We start from the raw sequence: 22319 nt of genomic DNA on the forward strand, positions 1-22319 counted from the left end.
GGCATTCAGGGAAGTGACCTGCACTGTTTCCTCATGTGTAGCACAATAATCGACAACATCAAATGAACTGAGCATCAAGCTGGCATCACCCAGTTACAATGGCAGTAGAAATTAAATAGCATTAATTAGAGGGAGAATATGGAACTCTTTCTGCCTGGAATGTCTCTTCTCTTAGCTGTCAAAAGCCTCCATGGTTTGGGTTATTAAAAGCCAAGTTGACAGGAAAGCTGAAGGGAATAAAGGAGAATTTTCCATTGTGTGCCAAGTCAACTGAGGGAAGACTTGAGTTCAAGGCTGACTTTTAAAAGACAGCAAAAGGTTAATGAACTTTTATCCAAACACCATTAGTACACCTGAAGATCATTCTAACTAGACCACAGACAACATTTTTGCTCTTATTTCACTGCAAGACCAGGTAATGCAATGGAGAAATCAGAGATTTTAAATCAGAGATTCAAAAGGTTTTTCCAGTTTCCAGGAAGCAAAGCAATCCTCCACAACAGTGGACAGTACTCTTCCTATCTGCTGTGCCAATACCTGTATGTATTCCATGTTAAAACTGTCTCCACAACAATTCCTCCCCCTATTTTACTGACATTTGATATAAACCAGACTCTACTCTGCATTAAAAAAGCAACTTGAGGTACAATGAACTCTCATTTCTCACTATGGAAGAGCTCAACCTCTTGCAAAACCACCGAAGGCAGGTTCCTGGTATTACTTGGAAGTTGCTCTTTCCATTCTCTGATACACTGGGAAGGGCCAGGAGAATTATCAGATTTTTAGTCAGGACTTAGTTCTGTACTCTGTGAATTAAATTAGTGCCAGCTTCAATGACAGAACTACAGAATGGGAACTGTGATATTGCAAACAAAGCATAGAACAATTAGTTATATTTAAAAGGATTTCTTTGCCACCTTTTGGCAATCAAGCATGCTTGCACACACTCTATTTTAAGAACTTATCCTTCCTTTTGTATGCATACTTGCCTTTTTTCTGTACTGAACAATTAATGTAATTCCCAGCTACTGAACCTGTAGACATTTTGGACAGTAAACTTTTTCTCATTACATGTCTACACAAAGCCTAAAATTGACTAGAGTCCTAATTGTTGAACAGAACCGTAGAAATTTTAGTTATTTAGAAAAATATGATTCTTTTTTTTTAAAAATGAACTCATTCCCTTGTAAAAAAATAAGGAGGAAATGTGTCAGCAGATTTCCATAAATTACTAGTATAGCAAAAGAACATTATTGAGGAAATCACCTACAAGTGAGCTAGAATTACACATTAATAAATTACCCTATGTCCACTTTGCAACACCCAAAAGTTCAGATGTTTCTTTGAGTCTTGTTTAAGCCTCTTAAATTTAAGCATCTACATAACTTCATGTCGTAGCTGCACTATGTAAAATGGCTTAGAGAGGAAGATGCCAAAAGGCACTAAAAAAAAATCACAGACTTTCCAATAAAAACATTATTTTTGGTCAACATTATTTGCTAAATTAAACCTAAACATATTAATCATTTTGCTCAACCCACAATTGCATTTTTTAATTCATATATTAACTCTCTTTCCGGTTCCTCTCAGCTTTTCTTACGTGCCCTACGTCTCTATTTTCTCTTAACAGACAATGGCACATCTTTGTTCTACATTTAGAAATACAACCTCCCTTAGAATGATGTTTTATGAGAAACCTCACTTGGACAAGCTGTGACACTCAATGGACTTGAAAACTGTGCCCAATAAAGACAGGATGTGGCAGCTCCATGATCCCTGAAGATGCTTTAAAGAGTATCCAGGAGAATCCCTTGCTCTTACCACACAGATGTAAAATTACAGCTGCAGAAAACAGGGAACTGGATATATGAGAAACTGGGGACCAGTCAAATCAAGGAGGGTAAAGAGGACAAAAAAAAAAAAAAAAAAAAAAAAAAAAAAAAAAAAAAAAAAAAATCCAAGGAGAATACTTGTGCTGATCACTCTTTCCTTTTCTTTTCTAGAGAATGCAGAGGAAGGAATGTGTACACACTGACTTTTCTCCTGCCTTTACCTATCAGCAACATCAATATCACTACATCAAAATCTTCCCTTTTTCCTTCAGATAATGCAAATCCTACAGAGCATCCCCTTTGACAAAAGGTTGCCTGCAAGAAACTTCACTGGTCAGTCTAAGTGCTAAGGATCCTTTTTGCACAGGTTTAAATGGAAAATCAGCTTCAGGAAAGCAGGATCTAGCCCAGAAATCTCACAGTGAAATACATAAGATAAATTGTATTGATTGAATTAAATTCAAAATGTGTATTTTACCATTTTACGATAAAGAGTATTCCCTAAAATGGCAATAAAAGTTAAAAAGAAATGGCTCGGTGCTTAATTAAACCATCTGTGTTAATTTCCAGTTGCTGCTTGTTTTAAGAAAGTAAAAAAAGGATCAGCAGCATCATAAAAATACAGATTCTGTTTCTTATATTTTCTACTCATAAAAAAGGGGAAGAACAAAATGTGAAAGAGCTTAGAGCTAAGGTATTTGGTTCGAGGATCAGTAGAATTTTCATTTTGTCTGTAGGAATAATTATAGTCTTGACTATTATATAAATATCATTTCACGTTAGTTCTCTGGCCAAACGTCTAAATTTAGAATTACTCTTTTTTTCTCATGACACAGTTTCAATAATAAACATTATGATCCAGCCTAGGTGTGTGTTACATTATTAAAATGCCTCCTTTTTAAGCACTTGGTGGAATCACTGTTACTGTTCTGCTCTGGCTTAGCCAGTCTGCTGGTAAAAATGAAGATTTATTTTTATGTGGCTTGAACTAAGATGCCTGAGTTTTGATGTGTGCTCACCCTTAACTATTAACATTGTGTGCAATGGCAGCTTAAATGTTTTATTTTCAAATAAACAGGCAAATGGACTGTTATTTCTATAAATACTAACAGGATCATGCCCAAGCACTGGGATTTTTCAGCCTGTAGCAAGAGGAAACCACACATTTTCTGTTTATTTTTGTGGGTTTTACTATTTTAAGTAACATCAAACCCTGGACTGAAGATATTCTGACATTTCTGGTTAATTTGAAGGAAAAAAAAGTCACAATAATTTCTTAGCAAGTTAGGTCAACTTAAGCTAAGCTACTGAGTGATGAAAAATATTCTCTGTGACAAGAATATATACCATGTCCTCCTGGATCTCCATCTCCAAGGCTTTTGCAAAGAAGTTTAAAAGGAATACAACAAGAAAATGGGAAAATGGTTGACTTGACCTTATGGATGGCCTGGTCCCACCAGTATGTACCTAAATCTCCCCATGTGCCAATAAATGTGACTGTGTAGGGACATTTGAGAGCTGTCCCTGTCTCCTTAACTGAGAATACATACTGAAAGTGCTCAGATGGTCTTTTCTGCCCTCTTTTCCCCTGACCTCAGCTTTAACACACCCATGAAAGACAGAACAGTGAGGTTCTGGTGCTGCCTTTGGAGCAGTAAAACCTGAGCATCAGCTGTGTGGTTTAGACTCCTGCATTTGTAAACGTTATTCTGGTTCTCCTTTATCTTTATTTATCTTTTGAAGGTGCAGAAATGAGCAAGTGTCTGGGTTTTTTTTTTTCTGAGCAATACCTGGCTTCACTTAGTAATAAGCAGTTGATTATCCACAGGTAACAAAGCATTGCTTAACAATTGTAACTCACTTTCTGAGTAGACAAATGCAGACACCATCAGATGACTGAGGTTTTACAAAGGTATCAGAATGTCCTTTGAAACTAAAGGCTTTTTGCAGCCCTGAGTGGCTCCTCTAAATCTCTGCTCAGCTTGAAACAGTTTGACCTCTGCATCTCATTTCTTTGCAGCAATAAACCCCTCTAATAAATAAAAAAGGAAAACAACTGAACCAGGCAAATACATAAAAATTAGGGACGGAGAAAAGCGAAATGAACTTAATTGCGATCACCGCGCCAGCATCGCCTCGACTTAAAAAGTATTGATCAAATAACTGAATATTTACACCTTGTACTGGACCCGCTGAAGGCAAATGATGCATTGCAAAGCAAACAGAGGCTGACCTTTGCACGTTTTCCCATCAGGCTGCAGGGTAAATCCAACTGGGCAACTGCACCGTACCCCTGTCGCGGTATCCTTGCAAGTCCGATCACAGCCTCCGTTATTGACAGCACATGTTTCTGCAGAATGAAAGAGAGAGAGAGAGAGAGGGAGAGAGAGGGAGAAAGGGAGTGTAATGAAATGCTCTGGGGGAGGGGGAAGGGCATTGCCTCTTTGGGGCAATATTACGACATATTAAAAAGCAATATAAGTTTTTAGAGCGAGGCAACTGGAGCGAGCTCAAGGTCATTGGGGTCCGTTGTACTGGTTTTTGACTGGTAAATCATTTCCACAAGTCATGATTTCTTTTTCCTCCCAAATAGGAGATTTTATGTATTTCGTATCATTTAGTGTATTTAGTTAGTGTTTTTCAACTCTCATAGACAATAGGATGGGTTATTACATATGAAACAAGTTTAAAAAGAAAAAAAAAAAGTGATTGCCTTTAAAAGCAGAACCAAACATTCTGTTTTGCATCAGTCAATGTCTAGCCGAGGTATTTTAAGGTTTACTTTTAAATGATCTTGTAGGCACAATGAACTTTAAAAACAGTAGAGAGCAAAGCAGAGTGCTAGACTTGGAACCGAGAATTTAAAACCCTTAGTTAAGAAAGAGTTAATGGAAAATGAACTACATATATCACTTTGACAAGAATCTACATGCCCAATCTGTTCTTACTGAACTACAAGCAAAAGGCATCTGGGTTTTGTCCACTTAAAGCTTTTTGCAAATTGAAAGGAGTTTGGAGTGGGTGGGAGGGCATAATTGAGGTCACTGAACCCATTCCAAGCTGTGTCATTGAAATTTCCCAGTGCTTGTAGTATGTAGAAGGGTGGCTGGGCAAACACAGGCAAGAGAAAGTTGCAATACTTCTGAGCTTTTTACTACAGTGGGCAGTGACTATGAGGTACCACTACATTTTTTTTTTTTAAAAAATAATAAAATCATTGCAGAAAAAAGCAAGGACCCCTCCCTGGCTGCCCGTTGTTGTGTGTTACTCGTGTATGCACATGCACACCCCGTCCACATGCATATGCACACATACTCACAGACACATCCATAAAAGAGATAAAAGGCAAGGGAAATGATTAACTTTGCTTTGATCCACAGAATGGACTGGATGTAAGGATGCCAATTTAGCACGTCAGTTGGAACTGTACATTTTTTTTTTTCCTGAAAAGTATTTGCTGCAGAGAATGAGTCCTTTTAATAGTATCTTTTTCAATTGCTCTGGGTTTGATTAAATTAAAATACCCCACTGCCCCCCAAGACTGCCATTATTCTACTCAGCTCACCTCTTTCCCTAAAGAGGCTTTGTCATTACTTACTCAGATTTACAGACTCCTATTGCTGAATATTCACAGCCTGTGTCACAATTGTACCCTGTGGACAGGGTCTGACAATCAGCTATAGGATATGCTAATTGGGAATTGCCTTAGAACAGTACATTGATCAAAAATTATTTACACAGAACAGAACAGGCTTTATTTTTCTATTGACTGGTGCTAAAAGATTTTTATTTTAAAGTAGCTTGTGCTTTGCCCTCAAGGTGAACTTAGACTGGCCATTTGGAAAGACTTCACTGCTTAAAAAAAAAAAAAAAAGAAAAGTGTAACTGATTTTTTTTTTTTATTTTGCACTGGCACAGGCCTCTCCACCAGTTGTGAAACAAGCTCCTGGCACTTAAGAACAAACTGAAACACAGATTTGGGGCACACATGCATTAACAACATAGGACAGATCTCTGAGCCCATACACATTCACACATTGTCCTCCAGATAGATTTTAAATTTTTATGTCTCTTTGCTATGTAGTAACGTCGTGTAGAAAGAGCTCCCAGTACAGAAATGGATTTGTATGTAACTGCCAGGAAGCACAGCTAACAAATGGATTGACACATTTTTCTGAAAATGGAGCTGAGTCTGCAGCTCCTGATTTTCAGTCAGTTCTTTGCTCACCTTGTAGGACCTGAACTTAACTGTTTAAGCAATAGGGTTCTTATTTTCACCTACTTCTCTGGGAAGCACTATTTTACAGACTTAGAGGCTGAAACATCTGCTTGAAGAATTCTGGCTGAAACTCCTGCTTGAAGAATTCTTCTGCAAATGACAATGCCACCAATTCCATTTGTAAGTGAACGTGAATGTTTTGTACGTGACCAACACATCAAACAATAATTTTACCTTTCAGGGAAGGAAAACTATTTCAGGTCATTTAAAATTTTTAACTTGGGCACAGCTTAAGGGCGGGAGGATTTGCCAGGAGGGAAGAGTTAAGGTTAAAATTCAGGAAAAAGCACTGAAGGTTACGTTTGGCATGGCACTGCAAAGAGCAGTAAATCTTCTGTTAGCAGATTAACTCTGGCATATGAAGACTCCTTTATTGCAGTGCATCAACACAAGATGAACATAAGCAGTAATATTTCTGCTTTCTGGATGACATCCAGTGAAAATGAATAGACACAACAATTTTTTTTTTTTCCCCATGGCATGGATGACTGGATCTATAGGGTAAGGGTCATCCGATGAACAAGAGTTATTTCTATGTATAAATAGAAGGAATCAAGCCAGCTTTTCTTATTTTCACACAGATTTAGCAAAACAAACCAAAAAGGGTAAATACCCTGCAACCTTCCTAGCAACTCTGACTTTCATACACGACGAGCTCTTAACAGAATGAAGATCCAAGTGAGCAGGAGGACGTGTGACAGTACCTCTCACACTCGGGATAATTGGAGAGATGTACTGATGAAATTCCTTAAACTCGAGGTCGTGAGAAAACATCAGTAAAAAGAAAGCAAACATGAATAGCAGAATGTGGGAAAGAGGCTACATCAAAGAGAGGAGCTCAGGGCTGCACACAGCACAAACCAAGGGCATGACCACCTGTGTTTCTGAGAGGGGCGACGCCGACTCATCCCTCACCTCTCCACTACCAAACCTCAGCAGATATTTGAAACACAAATGCAACTTTTTAGGCACTCAAGCCAAGAGCAGAACCAAATTACTTGTTTCCATTCTATTACTTGTTTCTATTCTGCACTGGAGAAGCTACGGAAGGGAAAGAACAGATGTTAAAAATTGGATCAAGTCTTCAAGGTGATCCTGACTCTACAGATCATTTTTACTGTTTTTTTTTCCCTGTGAAAAACAATGTTTTAGCCTCTTTTTTGTTTGTTTAGCTTATTTCCAACTTTTTTTGCACTTTTTTGGTTTTGTTCTTTTTTTTTTTTTTTTTTTTTTTTTTTTTTTTTTGTTCTGACAAGGGAGCAGAAAAATGAACTGGAAGACACAACTAAAGCACTGTCATGTTACTGACATAAAAGATTCCTTCTGAATTATGACAAAGCTCCTAATCTGAAACAATTAGACCTTACTGTTAATTTAAAGTGATGTTTGTAGCCCCATCTGCATCCCTACTGAATTCCTACCAGAAAATTCAAGCAGAAACAGGGATCTAAAGAAAAGGACTTATATTTATATAGGAATTATTTAACATTAGTCCACTGTGCTATGGGATATGCATTGCTTCTGGATATTAAAATATCCAGTTAAAAAGCACAAATTTGAGCTGTTGGTCCTTGAGCTGAATCAGGAACATTGACTTAGTTACCAGGCGAAGTTACTCCAGTGCTTGCAATGGTTTACCAGTGAAAGAGCAGTTCTTCAGGTTCTACTTCTGAAGCTTTTGAGCTAAAGCAGAACTTCTACCAGGTGGCAACAGGTCACTTTCTTAAAAAGAAGAGTCACACTAGACAGGATTTATTTGGCTTTGAATGCTATTAAATGCCTGAAACTCTGAACATATCTCGTGGTTTGAGAATATTTCTGAAATGCTGATTTTCAGCTTCTTCTATGAAACAAGTAAATATAACCATTTAAAATATAAGCTCCTAATAAAAATCTGTTTGTTTGGGGGTTTCTTAAGTAGCCATTTATTTTATAAAGCAAATTTTTGCGACTTCAATTTATCTCATGAACGAAAGAACATGACATGATTTTAAGGGTATTGGTCAAAAATCAGGCAAATCTTGGAAACTTTATTCTTTATGGTTCAATCTGGATTAAGATCTAAACCAGTTTTATAGGAACTGAGATATGCTGCAAAGCAGAACAAAATTACACAGGTCGTTGAGAGTAGCAAGATAGTCCAGATACATCTGAGGATCATGCAGTAATCAATGTCTTAACTAGGTCATCCTCTAAAATCTTTGATACAACATGAGGACAGGTATTAAAACTGGACAAGGTAAACATCACTAAAAGCAGGAGGAGGGAGATCTAGCACCAAAGTGATTTCTTTAGAGATATGGAGAAGGGATTCTCTGATCTTTTCTGTGACCCATCATGGCAGCCTGAAATCAATAGGATCCAGAAAAATGCTATTTGTTTCCAGACTCCTGATTATAACACAATGACTAGAAAGAGTGGATAACAACTGTAAAATATAAGAGCTGCTCTTGAGAATGCATGTAAAACATGCAAAGAAGTCTTAACAGAAGACAAAAACCCAGCTGTAGTGAAAACAAGATAATTATATAACCCAAGTGAAAATGGGAGAGAGAAGTGATCACCTACACTCAAGGCAGCCTTGCAGCATCTGTCTCTTAGGAAAAGCATGAGAGGGACATTAAATGGCACTTTCTTGCTCAGAAGAATTTGTTCTTGGACTAAATTAAATGACTATTCTGTAGGGCTTCTGATTGCCATTTCCTCTGAATCAGAAAGGAAGGTTGGACTGACCCCCTGCCTTAAGTTCTTGTGCAGAGGAAAAGGATTTTTTCCAGCAACTGGTAGGCTGCAGATAAAAAAACATAGCAGATCCCCAACACAAAGAGTATTCTCTAAGTTTGCCAGATTTCTATAAAACTGTTTAGTTGACATGGTAAGTAAGTACAGCCAAAAGGAAGATTTAAAAGTGGAAAAATGCTTTTTTCCACTACCTAGCTCCTGTGGTTGCCCAAATGATAACACCAACCAAAGGGCAAGTCAAAGAAAACCAGCAATTCAAACTGCCTTTATTTGGAATTCATTTGCAGTGGACTAAAGCTCATTGGGGTCAGCAGAAACAGGATGATTGGGCTTTGCTCTTCAAATCTGTGCCATATTATTTTGAGCTTATTCTGAGCCAGCATTTATGCCGGGCAAGAACAGTTCTTGATGGAGCAGCCTGGAGCTCAGAATTTGGAGAAGTCATCACATCCAATCAGGTAAATCATAGTCCAAGCAAAGATATGAGTAACTGTACTCAGATTGTAATTGTATCTACTTCTACACCTGGTCTGAATTTTGCACAAGATCTGAACATGGCATCTTCTGCTCAGAATAACTGTCTTAAATTCAGGGGTCAGACACATAAACAAGTCGATCTTCATGCAACTAAAGCTAAATGGTGCCTGCAGGATGGCAGCTTTAGTGCACTCACAGTTTTAGCCAGGGCAACAAGGAGGCATATGGATTAATTAGACCATTTTTTCCTAAAAAGGTGCCTCTGAAGTAATAATTCCTGGCAACTGGAGTGGCAGAAAGGGTAAACTGCTCCCAATATCTGTTTCTCAGCAGATGTACTGTCACTAAAGCTGTTTTAAACTGCTACTGTCTTTGAATGAAGAAATAACCTGTTTACCTATTCTAAGCACATAAAAATGAGTTGATTTCCCTGTATTTAATTCACAGTGAAACATCAACTTCAAACAACTGAGAAAAGATTAAGGACATCTGTTAAAGACAGCCAAATATATGGCTTTGAGAATTTTGAGAAGGTCTAATCTGAAACCATTAATTGTCATTGTCTGTTATGATTTCTTGCATCACTGTAGTGTTTTGGGGCCCTCTTAGGGACCAACACCAGGACTCCATTGTGCCAACTATGCTGCAGTTTTGAAAAAGTGATCATGGTGAGGTGATGAGCAGGGAGGGCAAGACCCTGCTCAGCTGAGTGGTTCCCTCCTCTTAAAGAATACTGAATTAATTTAGTTTAATACACAAAGTGTCTGGAGTCAAATTAGTCCTTAATTTGTACATCCCCTCCTCTCACACCTGAAAAAGCACTTTGCTCCACCTGGCTCAAAGGCTGCCTGTGCAGGTATCTCATCTGTCTCCTTCAAGTTGATGCCACTGCACAAAGGGAGTTCTTTCTGAATTCCAGACATGCTGGGGTTTTGGATTGGGGCTCCTTCTCTTCCTCCTAACTTTTATCTAGAGAATCCAGAAATAATTTTAACCACCAGTGGTGGGTGAAGCACACGACCATGCCTAAGAACAAGGACTACCTAACTGAATTAAAAAAAACACACTGAAGATCCCCTGCAAATTCTGATGCAAAATGCACAAATCCTGAAAGCCTGAAATTTGGAACAGATTCAAACTTAAGTCAGAAAAGGCCATTAAAAATAATAATAATTAAAAAAAATCTGTGGATTATAAAATGAACTTGCCTTTCTGTAAAAGGGAATATGCAGTATGAGTAAGAAAGCAGAGAACAGATGATGAGACTGCTGTTGCCATCCATAAAAAAGAATTTTACTGAAAGTAGCAGTACATATGCTATGTGGCAGAAGATCAGGGTCCAGGGAGAGACCCAAAGGACAACAAGCCCAAGAAGAAACTAAACACACAAAATATTTCAATTTTCAGTTAAGGGAGAACTATGCTATTCTCATGCAAATTCTGCTCTGTGATGCTGAAAGGATGGAGAAAGAGCATTCACAGGAGTATAATGAAAGAAACAAATAGCTGTGAACAGATGAAGGAGAAACTGAAAGAGCCTCATACTCAGGGAATGAAAAAGGTAAGACAGAAAAGGGTAACTTGCAGGATGTGGAATTCTTCACTTCGTTATGCTTGTCTCCTCATTTCCTTGCAATTTCATGATTGGTAGAATTTTATTTGCATGAAAATAGGATGAGAATTCTTCCACATAGGGAATGTGTGAAGAAACAACTAGGTGAATCTTACACTCTCAGTTCAAAAAAATTTGATTTCTCTTCAGGGATCACTACATATTCAGAAAATGTCACTTGATAGATTAGATGAGGTGTTTTATAAGATCTTATGAGTCCAGTCTGGTTCTTAAAATTAACACTTGTAGCTGTGGTGCCTCTCTTCAGATAGAAAAGCTGCATTTAAGAAAAACTGAAAATCTCAGAACATCACGAAGGAGCATTATCTCCTGACCTTGGGTAAATCTTTCAATTAAAAAAAAAAAAAAAAGGAAAGCAAAACAATGGATGGCATTGCCAGGAATTCTGGATAAGGTCAGGGTCTTTATCGCCAGCAAAGCAATGAAGAAAAGGGATTTTTACAGGAAATAGCACACCATTCACAAACTCAATGAATAAAAGTGACGGTAACTCGGGATGAAAAGATCTGCCCTTGGGAGACAGAGAATGCATGAATGAGCTCAGGGATTCCTTCCCCCTGTTTGCTATGATTTCATACAGCAAAGCAGAACTGACAGAAGGAGTTAAAGCCAGGTCTGGGTTTCACAGTCAGTAACTGAGTTATAGAACCTCCCAGCAAATGAAATGTTTGCAATTCTTCATTGATTAAAAGCACAAAAGGATTATGATGCAGACAGAGCCACATGCTCGGTTTTCTGACAGTGAGCAATTCTAAGTTGGGTAAAAAGCCATTCACAAAAATAAATTAAATAATAAATAATGAAATAAATTATTTTAAGTGATTGGAAAGAGTCCTAGGAGTCAGTACCACAAAGCTGGGTACTGAAGCACACACTGGGAAGGTGCTCTTGGCTTAAAGTGACCCTTGGTAGGCTGTAACTATGACAGAAGTTAACTGCTCTGGGAGAACTCTTGAAAACAAACACTAGCTTGTCCATCATCCTGCTTTTGAGACAGGAACCTGGGAGTAGCATCACCCTCATTCTATTTTGAAAGAAGGCAAAAATAAATTCTGCAGAATCCATTTTTAAGTCACATTGGAATGAAACGATGTAAGACTTTTGGAAATTTTCTTATCAGAGCTTGTACACTCCTTAGTCCAGTGTTTGGTAGTTCAGGCACTAAATTGCATGTTAGAAACCCAGGTCACATTTTCTATGCTTTTATGTTTACTGAAAAATCCCAAGCACTTATCAGGCTATTGATTACCAATAGTAGCCCCAAGGGTGGAACATATACATGAGGCAATAATGAGTTAGTCTGACTTTACAGACCAATATTTTCCTTGAACAGGGGCAGCAGTGCTCTGTGAAAAGGTCTTTAGAATAATCTCCTCACATTTCAGATGAATATTCTAACAAGTATGTTCTGCCTGTGCACATTCTGTCTCCCTGTTTCTGAAAATCATTCCAGGCAAAAGCACAAAACCCACTTTCAAGAAAAAAGGCTTTTGACAGAAAACTCTGATCAGATGACAAGATTATTTTAGGTTAAGAATGCATGGCTTCAGTACCTTCTACTGTTCTACAGCTCCTTTTCCTGATCTCCAAAGAATTTAAATATTCTCTACCACAGACTCCTAAATCCAGAGAATGGTGGATTTCTATATGATCCACACTGTCACTGTGTGGTTTATACAGTATTTCAAGAGAGATGTTTGATTTTGGATAAGTTATTCACACTGAATCACCAGCAGAGAGATCTTTGGATGCTGAAAGACTACAGAAGGCAAATTTTCATATTGATATGCTGCCATTTTAAACATGGCAGGAGAAAACAAATTTAACTATGAGACTTTGTTAATTGTAGTTTAACTACATGGACTCTATTTCCCTTTAATCAAGGAAAAGCTGAATGTCTCTCCTGAAGAGAAAACAGTGATTCAAAGAGAGTCCTGTGTGTCATACAGAGAGGTGGAAGTAAAAAGAAGCACACTGGAGAAATCAGAAGGTTTTTTTATTTGTCAAGTGCTCCAGACAAGCCAATCAAAGCACACCTGATGTTCAGGATGAATAGGGCAGCCTAATCCTCAGATAACTGGGGGTTAAGAAAAGATCCCATATGGATGACTATTAAACTCAGATAACGCAAGGCATATGATGTTGAGCATCACTTCTGGTTCAAATGGGTAAACCCAAGCTCTAAATTTGTAAATATCTCTGCCTTTTTTGATGTAACAGATATTTAAATGTTTGCCTTTGCTACAAATGCTGTGGCTACAAGCTCAAGTTGTGTGATTTTTATTTAATGTGATGAACAGCTCATTAAAATCCATTGTAGGTACTGGACTAAAGATATGAAACCTAAACAGCTTTGGCCAGGACAGGATAAACACAGTCAGCTTGGCTGATATTCCCAGGTACTTTCAGGAGGCACAAGATTGGATGAAAGAACTGACCAGCACACAGAGAAGGGAGCAATGGCATGTCATTAAAGTGGCCAGAGCAGGACTTGCACTTGTGATCTATTATCCTGACGTGGCTTTGGGATCCTTGGAGTTGAGCTGAAGGCAAGCAAACAGATGGTTCTGCCCCACATAACATGCAGGGAGGATATTCTCTGTCATGTACTAATCCATGGCAGAAATGCCCAAATTGCAATTTCCACAGCTCACATCTCTAGTTATTACTGTGCAGGGAGAATAGTCTTAGCTGACTGTACACTCACCTTTCCAGGCAGGTAGTTTGGGTGCTCATTATAAACAGCTGGAAAGCCGCTGATAAGATAATGGAAGACGAGACATCCACAGAAGTCAAATGATTCTTGCCACAACAAGGGAAAACACAGAACTAGTGAAAATATTACCTTATTTGCCAGTTATGTGCCAGGAATACAGCCAGAGCACAGCCCTGCCTGTGAACAACTCCTAGAAAACTCCTAGGAAAAGGGATGAAATGTAATACAGGTGCACATACATCCCAGCCTGGCAAAGCCAGTCCTTGCTGGTTTCCAAATGGCACCACAGAAGCAATCTAGGCAGAAGTAAAATTGAGAAATAACAAAGACCAGCACAGTTCTGATACACTTTACAGCTTACATCAGCATTTCAGCTGACAGTAGAATATTTGTGAGGGCTCTTAGGAACCACCTTCCAGGGAGGAGAATTGCATCACTCTCTTTGAGGTGGGCTGCAAAAAACCTTACTGATGACCCAAGAAGTCGATGTCCAATGGCAAAATCCTCAGCTGACCTGGCACAAAATTAGCTGAATATGTCTCATGAAGGGGTGAATTTCCGTGCAGAGTTTGGATTTCTGAAGACACCTCTATCAGTGGTGTTTTGACTCCCTCGCCATTTTGCATCCCTTAAGCACCCAAGGGAAATTACTACAATTCCTCAGCTTCAGGATGGGCTCATTGTCCTGTTGCTCTTTGCTGTACTCAAAAGTACTTTGTATACCCCTCATCTTGTGACAAAAAAGAACCAATCTTTTATCTTCTAGGGCCAGAGCAAGAACATTTTATGGTCAAAGTGAGTTCTTACAACAGTGATCTTGGGGAAGAATGGGAAAAGGAGTGAAGGTGAGGAAGATGCACAGTGTTGGCAGTTGTTCTGAAGTCACCTTATGCCAAGCCTAAATGAGCCTGACCCATTGACTCCCAAAGAGTAGAGGAAGGAAAATGGAACAGAGTGAGAAATGAGTTGGATCTGCCTCTTCAAGAAGAGCTGATCAGAGGACAGGACCTAACAAAGAGTCTGCACAAAACATCATGTTTGATATTGCTAAAACACTTTACAAATTCATTCAGTCAATAAGGCCCGGGATGATGACAATGTAGCAAGTAATTGCATTTTTAAAGACAATATAAAAAATACTTCATAAAATTACTTGGTTCAAAGAGTTGATGTAAAGAGCAGCCAAAGAGCAAAGCATCATCTCTGACTACCAGAGGAGGATTCCTTGAGTCTGAATTTCAGACAGTTCTACAGTTCTGGTTCCTCAAAGAGGAAGTTTCCAGCCACTTGTCATGTCTTTGCAAGCACTTTACTTATTTATAATGAGAGAGCCTGATGGCATAACTGATGTCATGAATTCTATTTCTGTGACTAGAATATCAACTTCTAAAAGAAGGTGTCTAAAAGAAAGCTTCAGGATATCAACAGACAATTGCTCAATAAAAACGCTGCAGGCTTTTTGAGAGAAAGACAGTGGCCAAGGAGAAGGTTAAGCCCATAAGACTTGATTATTTACAATTTATTTAATGATAAAGTGCTAGGCTGCTGGATGATTTATTTTTATAGTTGCAGACTGTGATGGGGCTGTTTGACTTGCAAATTCTATCCAGGGCTGTAACAGCAAAAAGAGATATGGAAACATGAATAAAAGCAACTTCCATTGCTGAAGATGTGACACTGGACAAAATATTTTGAAGATACATGTATTAGTAGGGTTAACCAGACATTTGGTGCTTCTAAAGTTGTGTGCCCACACTGGAATGGCTCTCACACCAGCAGGCAGGGCAGATTATACTGTGATTCACACTCATTCTGGATTTAGCCTGAAAAGTATGTGAAATGCACCAGTCCACTCCTCTAACCAGGTAGGGCAGACTCATGCTATGATGCTATGACAAAAAAACCAGCAGTGGCAAATGGGTTCCCAAAGAAAAGAAGGTAAAGGAAAATGGGAGAAAGTCTCTGTGATGCTCCTAAGAAACACACAAAATATTTTCAGAAAATATTGTTATGCAGAGATTTGTACAAAACTTTAAGAGCTGAAGGCTGTGCCCAACTAACTGCAAGATGAACCATACTAGATACTTAAGAGGACCTGAAGACATTGATTGTGCTCTTCTGCTTTGTAGCAAGTGCAAGGTGTTCTGCAACAAAGGGCATGAAATGTGCCTTAGAGACGATGGCACAGCTCTGGTTTTGGAGCTGTGCACCTCTGCAGGATCAATCTCCTTCCTCATCTATGGAATGCTCATGGCTCCAGGTCCACTTTGCAGCAGCCACCACAGAGCCAAGGTAGAACCTTTCCAGGAGTACAACAAAGGCTGCACTGTCTCCACTCCATGATGGGAATGGCCAAGGGGAAGTGAAGGAGAGGGAAATGAGCTGTTTCAACATTCACTGACCAGAGAACAGCCATTCAGTGCCATCTTTGTGATGGGAGGACTCTTGACTCTGAATCCAAGTGCTTTTCTCTGATCCAGGGAAATAAGTGACAGCTAGAAGCTCTTGCGGTCTCTCCAAACATTGCAAACAAGTTGGATGAAAATTCCCAGGCATCTTTAGATAGTTCTAAATGGAAATTTCCTGTATTTCATCAGAGAAGATCAGTTTCTCATCTGCCTTACAAGATCTAGATAAGAATACATCTAAAAGGAAGGAAAATTGTGTATTTATGTAGTTTTATCTGTTTAAGATTTAGCTACAAGTCACAGGACTACAGCATGACTCTGACACAGGCCCCAGTTAGAGCCACAGAGACACAGAGGTGGTGGAGCAAAGTGACTGCTGTAGGCAGCCTTTTCTGACACCAACACTGTTCTAAAGCAATTTTGTCGAGCTTATTCTGAGTCTTGGCTGACACTAAGGGTTATACAGATCACGGTCATTTTGATAGCAACAGCAAGTGACAGGGGACTAGCAATTATCATCTCAGGACTTGCAACTAAAAGCAGCTTTCATCAGATTACTAGAATTACATAAAGTCGTCTAGTTTTCCTGCTCTCCCAAGACTGCCTGCAGGAGAGACAAAAATCACAGTCCATTTAGAAAAACTGGGGAAAATGTTTCCTGAGGAGCCTTCCAATAACTTTCTAAAACAGCTGTTTAGAAAACATCTGAAGGAATTTTATGGAAATGCCATGACACTTTGGAAATGAGTAAGACTGCATTGAAAAATAAATCTGAGTATCATCAGAAACAAACAGAAAATTCCCTAAATATTAAGCCACCCGCTCATATCTCACTTGCTAATTAAATCTCTTTTCCTCTCTAGTTATTGTTTTTCCAAGGAATCAGTGGTTTAAACACAGCGTGTCCAGAAACTCTCAGCTCTCAGTGGACACCTGCTGATACAGGAGGTACTGAAGAGTTCAACAATGTATTTTGCAAACTGGATTTTAAACTCCCTCCTTAAGCTTATTTCTAGGGTCTGTGTTCAACTTGGAACTTGCAGACCTGGGGTAATTAAAGCTGTTAACTAATTTTTTTAATGCTAAACTTTTTAATGCTATTTGCCTGGGCTCTTGGAAGCAGTGTGAGCTTATTTTCAGGTTGGATATTTATTTTTTTTCAGAGGGTGAAGCATCCACACAGTGCACTGTGTTGCTCCATACCTCTAGAGATCACTGTATATGCTATTTGTGGCTGGAAAAACTCATCATTGAGACCCAGAGGGTTGCATTTTTCAGTAGTCTGACTTCTTGTGAGACTATGGGTCTTATTGCAATTAGAGCTAAAAAGTGTTAATGGCACATTTATAAAGCAAGATGAGCTGCCTCATAGCTTTTGTTATGTTAAATTATTTGAAATTGTGTATCAATAAAAAATTAAAAGTATATGGGTCTGTAAACTAACTGGAAATTAACAATCGTGGATAACCTAAAAATAAAGGAACCTATGCCCAGGTTTTTACACGAAGGAAGATATTTTATCCTAATCTTGTCACCTATTATCCTCCCTTACAGATTCATAAATGGATTATTTGTCATGGATGACAAGACACAAATGATATGGAAACTTTTAAATATTTCCACCTATTGCAACTATTAGCCCAGCAATCAACTAAATATTCAAAGTGAGGCTTTGGTCTCCTCGAGGTGGTCACTCCAGATAGATAAAGATGCTCACAGGCACAGCTGAGCTTTCCAAAGGCCAGCAGGACAGTCTGCAAAGGACTCAGTGGTTTTAAGAAAAGAAATAGTAACCCTGAGGGAAGAGAGTAGAATTTTGTCCTGCTAGAATCTCTTCTGTGGTGATGAATCCCTGTCTCATAAGGGAGTTCATTGAGTACATCTCACCAATGGTCACTATGCTCAAAAACTAGTGGAGATAATTTTATGAGATGAGTAGGGCATCAGAGTGGAAAATAGAGAGAAATAAAGCACCTGAAAACCTCCAAGCACCATTCAGCAGCCTGTGCTACTCTGTGCTCTTTGTCTCTTGCAAAGTCTGGCAGAGGCCCAGCCACTCAACCCTTTCTATTCTCAAAAGGCTGTTCTCACTGACAGCCAGAAACGTAAAAGCCAAGGAGACAAGCACCAGGGTGTGCAATGGGTTAACTGAGAGCAGAAGCTGAAGAATTATCTTCACTGTTCACTGCACTTCCTACTCTCTTCCACTTTCAGGCTCCAACAACACAGAGAAACAAGCCATGCCTCAGCAAGAAGAATGTGCAGAAGCTCACTGAGTCACTAGGGAATGCTCTTTCAGTGGTTACTAAAATAGCTGCACAAAAGAAATCAATGAAATTTCCAGTCATAATATTTACATTTCAATCAAAAGAACAGGAAATTTTAATTAGGCAAATACACTTGTTCATTTAACACCATGGATGTAATAGAACATTAGTTTATATCGCCATCATCATCATCATCATCCACTTTTAAGTCAAAAGGCAGGTCTGCAACAGGAGATTTTTTTTTCAGGAATTCTACAGCAAGACATACACACAAACACACAAATCACATGTAAAAAGTAGCTTGCATAAGCTAAGTAAGGTTAATGGCAAAAGCTTCTCTCTATGCAGAGAAAATTGAACATTAAAGCTGCAGCATTAGGGAAAAAAAAAAAGTTTAAAAACAAGGAATGAAGTTGTACAACAGATGAGAACTTAACAAAATTGGTGACCTTTCCACACAGATGAAGTTAGGTTAAAATAAAATAAAATAAAATAAAAAAAACCAGGGGCAAACCAAAACCAAAGGCGACCAAAAACCAAATGAGACCAAAAGAGAACCTCCCCCCACATACATACAGACAAAAGTGAGAGCACAACAAAGGAAGTGGAAGAAAAGTGTTACCCATAAGTAGCCGCCGTTTCACCCGCTTGTCCACATCAGCTACTGACGTGGCATTGTACTCAGAACTCTCAATTGCAGCCTCATCCTTCTCTAAAACACAAGTAAGGGACAAACATGGAGCAGTTGGTTAATCACAAGCCCAATTTTCCGCTGCCTAAGACAGTTTCTTGGCATGGCACAGCCAAAGCCAAGAAGCAAGGCATGAAAGCACTAAATCCCCGTTAGAGAGAGTTAATTCCCTTTGAGAACCCAGGAAAAAAATTAAAAAGGGTGTTTAGGGAAAGAGGGTGAGGAGGAAGAATGGTCAACTCAGAAGTCATTAACCACACAGAGGAAGCTGGATTTCTACTGGAGAAGGAGACAGCGAACATGGGTGCCCCAGAGAGGTGTTAATGACAAAAAGTAAAACTCAGGAAGGCTAATTAAACAAATTACTGAAGACAAACTAGGCTAATGAGGGCACCATTGAAGGTGGCAAGCAGAAGAAGACTGACAGACAAGAGAGAGCGAGAAGAGTCCGGTGATGGATGGGCACCACAGCCTTGTAACACACTGACACACTGAGAAACAACTGCATGCAAATTAAACAACCACAACAACAACAACAACAACAAACAAAAATAAACAAACAACAAACCAAACAAACACAAAAAAAGATCAATTTGGGCAGTGCTGGTTGCCTGCTTGTCTATGAAACACTACTAGCTAAACATTCAACGCTAGGAAAGATGGTGCAAGAACAGGGTTTAGTAGTTTTATCAGCATGCAAGTGAGCAGGATGATGCCATCAGAGGTCGCTTTACAAGGGTAGTCTCTGACATCCTACATGGAAGAGGTTCATACATAATGAGGACTTTGGTTATGCTTCATTAGAAATACACAGAAACAGTCACAAGTGTGGGGAGAGGTGATCAGTGGGCGAAATAAAATTAAAGATTTCTGATGTACAGGAGAGCGATGGAGAAGCAGCAGCTGGGTAAATAAAATGATTTGTAGGGAAAGGGAAATGGTCATTAGGAAAACAAAAAACTAAAATGCAAGTGGGGACTTTCACATGCAGCAAACGTAAAAAAAAAATAAAAATAAAAGGTTAAGACAAGCGAACGAAGACAAAATATGTTAGACAAAGGGTCAACAAGTATTTATCTGGCATTGCAGAAGTTTGCATTCTTGCAGTGATGCCTGGAATAGATACACCACTGAAGACAGCAAACACTGGAATCACTGAAGTGAGGAGGAGGAGGAGGCTGGCAGGTTTTGTTTGTGGCAACTCTACATGGTTGAGTGGTAACAAGAAGTTGTTTTGTTTTGTTTTTAACAAGTTCTAGATGGGATCAGGCTGCAATAGAGGCTTTTGTTTGAGTTTGTTTGTTTTATTTTTTTTTTCTCTGTAAATAATTAATAAACGTCAGTTATCAGACAAGACAGGCAATCAGGAACCATCACCAGAAAGCAGGAATAAAAATGTAAAAAATAAATAAAAAATTAGAAGTATTCTAAGAGAGAGAACTATTTTAGAGGGAAGAAAATCAGCACAGGCAGTAATATGTGACTTACATCACAAGACCAAGGAATGTAACAAGGAGTTGTATGTATTACAGTACAAAAATGGGAAAAAAAGTAAAAATAAAAAAATAAAAAAAAATAGATGCAATGTACACAGCTTTAAAAATCATTTTTTACACGCTGGACAAAATGAAACATCAATCCAAGGATATTAGAGAACAATAATAAATCGAAGATCAATTATCCATTGAACAAAACCTGCTCTCAAGGCTCTCACTCTTACAAGTTCTCCCCAGCTGGAAGTGCCACAGGACAGGGATCGCAGGATGGAGCCCTCCCTGTTCCCTGCTGTCAGAGGCACTTGCTGAGAAATCCCCTGCACTCAGACACACCTTGTGCAGACAAAAATGCAGAGCCCAGCCCTGAGCCCTGCTCAGCTTTATCTCTGCCAGCATAAACCTCTCCCTACCCCACAATTTGTGCAATTAAACCCCTCAAAAGCCAGCAAGGCTCTGGGCAACCACAGAGCTTTATGCCATGGATCTGACCAAGACAGGCTGGCTAAAGGGAACTGAGACATTTCCAAAGGTTTCAAATGCTCTGTCTTGCAGTATAGGAGAGAAAATATGATAAATATGTGTCTGTGTTTTTTTTTAACCTCAGGAAACGACTAAGAATTTGTAGGAACTTGAAATCATACAAACAAAAAAAAAAGTCAACAGGTCTGCAATGCCAATGAAAACCATTATGGATTTCAGGTTCTGATCTGTGAGTAGGAATTTTCAAATGTTAACTTGCTCTGTGCAAAAATGCACTTTTTAATTTTTTTTTTTTTTTTTAGTGGAGTGGAAGGAAATGGTGTTAAGCAAATTATACATTTTATAATCATAAATATTTGCAAAGCATCTGCCAAGATGCTCCATGTCTTTTCCCTACTGATATTCCCAATGAAAAACTGAGTCACTACAAGTGCTGTAGAGTTTTTAGAATCATGAAACAAACACCAGGGAAGAAAGCACATAATGATGACTCTTTTTCCCTGGTAATAGCTCAGAAAGGGAGGGAATTTTTCCTTGCTCAAGCAAGGAAGTCTTGACTAAGGAATGTGAACCAAAGAGCTGAATTTTCATTCAAAACCATGAACGTTCTACACCTTTTTAACTCCAAAAACAGCCACAAACAGAAACACGAGTTACAAGCGGGCAACAAAGGGATATTGCATTTAAAAAAAACATTTTGACAACATGCACAAACGCTTCTCTGTGTGCCTGGCTGAGCCAGGAGCTGCTGGAGCACCCTTCTGTCAGTGCAGAACCCCTGTGGGACACACACACACAAAACAGGCACACAAAAATCCCAAGCAACCCAAAATTAAACGTGCTGCAGAGAAAGTACTCACCAATGCAGGTTCGGCCATCTGAGTGCAGGGCATACTTCTGGTGACAACCACACACAGGACCAGTATCTGTGTCATCACAGGTGTGCTGGCAGCCTCCATTCCCATAGTTACAGGTTACTAGTTAAGCCCCATATGAATGTGTATATATGTATATATAAATAAAATGACAATGAAACCAATTAGTCTTGAGAGCCTTTCGGAACACAGAAGAGCAGTAACATACTGAGACACAAAGCAATGTAACATTTGTGCTTGAAATTATTTGTATTTCTTCCTTCTGCCCCCTCCCTTTGTGCCCTAGCCTCAATCCACATAGTGAAAAAAAAAAAGAAATAAAAATAAAGGCATTTTCCCCACTCTATTTGTGTTTATAATTTTAATGTGACTCTTAGGCAATTCCATGTCTTCCTAAAAGCTACATGTTTCATATCCATGATG

General features: G+C 38.9%; 1 protein-coding gene across 1 annotated transcript in view; it reads right to left on the bottom strand.

Annotated features, from left to right (window-relative positions):
• Positions 1-22319, bottom strand: part of SCUBE1 (signal peptide, CUB domain and EGF like domain containing 1) — a 175619-nt gene that overhangs the window by 58321 nt on the left and 94979 nt on the right. Inside the window, exons 6-7 of the mRNA XM_083859333.1 lie at positions 21882-21998; positions 4066-4182 (exon numbers count right to left, since the gene is read on the bottom strand). Of these exons, the coding sequence (XP_083715459.1) occupies positions 4066-4182; positions 21882-21998 (234 nt within the window). The remainder of the gene's footprint in view (positions 1-4065; positions 4183-21881; positions 21999-22319) is intronic.

The sequence above is a fragment of the Zosterops lateralis genome (genome assembly GCF_965231275.1).
Source record: "Zosterops lateralis genome assembly, chromosome: 4".
Classification (NCBI taxonomy): domain Eukaryota; kingdom Metazoa; phylum Chordata; class Aves; order Passeriformes; family Zosteropidae; genus Zosterops; species Zosterops lateralis.